The 2,607-nt window shown below is 36.7% G+C and overlaps 1 protein-coding gene across 1 annotated transcript; it reads right to left on the bottom strand.

Moving 5' to 3' along the window:
* Nucleotides 1–738: 738 nt before the first annotated feature.
* On the bottom strand, nt 739–2,400 carry LOC130053527 (ryncolin-1-like). Its single transcript, XM_056160862.1, has 6 exons — nt 2,388–2,400; nt 2,009–2,164; nt 1,653–1,789; nt 1,441–1,537; nt 1,134–1,298; nt 739–986 (listed from the first exon to the last, which is right to left on the bottom strand). The coding sequence occupies exons 1-6, from the start codon at nt 2,398–2,400 to the stop codon at nt 739–741; spliced, it is 816 nt and encodes a 271-aa protein (XP_056016837.1).
* Between the last annotated feature and the right edge of the window lie 207 nt (nt 2,401–2,607).

Here is a 2,607-nt window from a genome sequence, read left to right as displayed (position 1 = left end):
TTCTTTCTTTAGTCTACTTCTTTTTGTTGAGAACTCTTCAGATAGAGACGTGAATTTTTCAGGGAATATAGACAGTAAAGAGTCAATGTCATTCATAGGAAAACACATCTAAATAGTACTTCCGGTTGTCACCGGAAGTTACAAGAAATGAGTAAAAAATTCGATAATACACTTCTCATTTATTGTTAAAGCACATTCTCTGATATATTTGAATGGTTTTGTAGGATCAGAAAACTCTTTACCGGAAGTGAACAAACGGAAGACCTACTCATTACTAGTAATGAGTTTCTAGTTGTTATTATTATTATTATTATTATTCTCAGCCATGTACAGATGAAACGGAAAGGCATTGTAATCGGTAAATTTAGGAGAACAGAAATGGGAGCAATATGTACTAGATTAGTTGGTGTCGTCTTATTTTGACCAAATAAAATATTTTCGGTGTGTCATTTGAAACAATAATTACTCAAACAAATGAAGTCGTTTAGTTTAAACATAGTTCAATGAGAAACAAATGATGTAAATAGAACTTTGGAAATCTCTTCACACTGCAGCTCCTCAGACAAATAAAATTACATAGGAATTGCCACACGATGGTTCTAAGGGGTGGGGGGGGGGGATTGTTGCAATCATAGTCAAACAAATATCAATGGATCAATCATGTCATTAGTAAATGACTCTGTTTTTCTTAACCCCATTTTATTTCTCTACTGATCAACAATGTTACAGTAATTTCATTCATTTCAAAGGTCGAATCATCATGGATGTTCTTCTCAATGCTTCGAGCTTATTTCCCCAGTGATACCAACTAAGGTATTTGTCACTAACCACTGCGGATTTAGCATACTGTTCATTGAGGGTGGAGTGAAAACAAGTGTTATACCACCACGCTCCTTTGTGATACGTGGCACAACTTCCCTGACTTTTGCCGTTGTCTTGATCTTTCGTTGAAAACTTCATTCCATTGTGGTACAAAAGACTGTCTCCTAAGAAAATAGTTTTATGAAGAGAAATTAAAGGAAATGTGTAACTGGTACTCGTAGAAAGGTCTCGTTATCAATTTTCAGACAATTTTTGATATGATCTCTGGTAGTTTTAGGTAGAGATATTTGTGAAGGAGAGCACATGCTAACCTGCCGTGCCCCTGTATCCTGACACAGTGAGTCTGTACTTGCTGCTTTCGTCACCAACAGAGAACTTGGAGTATTTAGCGTACGCATTCTGACCGTTAAATTTCTGAAGATCCACATGGAGGACTTGGCTGCCTGACTTTGTCAGCAAGTGTAGGGCGTCGTTTCCTTGTGAAGGATAACATATTGGATTTTTAAAATTTGTTTCAACATTCCCAAAATAACAGTATAAAAGTAACTCTTTAGGTATAGATATCATTTACATTAATATTTTGATTAAATGGGTAATGGGATAATTTGACTAAGATACCTATCCAATACTTTTTGTAGGGGTCGCCGAATCCAGTCCTATATTGATTCCATGTGTTATAAAAATCGGTAGTTCCATCCAGCCTTTTCTGTATGACCTATGAGAGAAAATCATAAATAGATAGATAAGCATATAAATACATGTAGATAGATGTACATTAAAAATGACAAAGTGTCACGAGAAATAATTCATGAGAAATAAATAAACGGTACCGTCCATCCGCCTCCGTCCGTCGTCATGTCACAATAGACCAGCTTCCTATTTTTCAGATGAGGGTAAATTGTGTAGATCGCATCTTTTCCTTTACTGCTTGGATTGTCCTTCAGAATCTCTAAGCAGTCTCTGTATACTGAAATAAATTGAGCAGACAGATTCATGCGTACATACAAACATGCACACAGACACATACACACGAGGTCATCAAAACGAGGCTCCGAGTTATAGCAGGTAAGGCACGATGAAGATCTTCCATGTTCAAACGCCGTTAAGTGCCGAACATAGACCTCGATTTCGAAGCCCTTTACCGGCAATGCTGACATCACATGAGTGAAAAATTCTCCAGTGGGACGTTGAACATATACAACCAACCAACCTTTAAGTTTCCCATACAATCTAAATTTGGATATGACGTCAAAATCAAGTGACACTAGACCGTGAGGTCGGATGACAGTATTTAGATGTTTCCAGTTCCAGTGTATGCTCTTCAATAGCTTTGTAAACTTCCCTGAAATGGTAATGATTAGAGTAAGGTGTGACAGTTACTGAAACGTGACAGTTGTTAAGGCGTGACAGTCACTAAGCGTGACAGTTACTAAAACGTGACAGTTATCAAGGTGTGACAGTTACTAAGGCATGCCATTTATTCAAACGTGACAGTTACTAAGGAATGACCGTTATTAAGGCGTGACAATTACGAACCCTGACAGTTACTAAGTCGTGACAGTTACCACGGCGTGACATTTACTAATGCGTTATGGTTACTATGCCTTAACAGTTACAACTAACGCTACTGATTTATATTAGTATGAATTCTTTTTCTTTGATCTACTTGTTTATTTTTTTTTTCACGACAATTTTGATATACACACTTGAAATAATGTTACGAATGATACTGCAAATCTATGGACCGGCAAATGATTGAAGATATATTTAATGATTTGAAGATAT

The sequence above is a fragment of the Ostrea edulis genome, chromosome 3, assembly GCF_947568905.1.
Source record: "Ostrea edulis chromosome 3, xbOstEdul1.1, whole genome shotgun sequence".
Classification (NCBI taxonomy): domain Eukaryota; kingdom Metazoa; phylum Mollusca; class Bivalvia; order Ostreida; family Ostreidae; genus Ostrea; species Ostrea edulis.
Note: the sequence above shows the minus strand (reverse complement) of the source record. Positions and strands in the feature narration are given on the sequence as shown.

Coding starts and splice junctions, on each gene's coding strand:
- LOC130053527 (XM_056160862.1), bottom strand. Junction 1,790..2,008: donor GTTGGTTGTATATGTTCAAC/GTCCCACTGGAG, acceptor AATTTATTTCAG/TATACAGAGACTGCTTAGAG. Junction 1,538..1,652: donor CGGACGGAGGCGGATGGACG/GTACCGTTTATT, acceptor TTTCTCTCATAG/GTCATACAGAAAAGGCTGGA.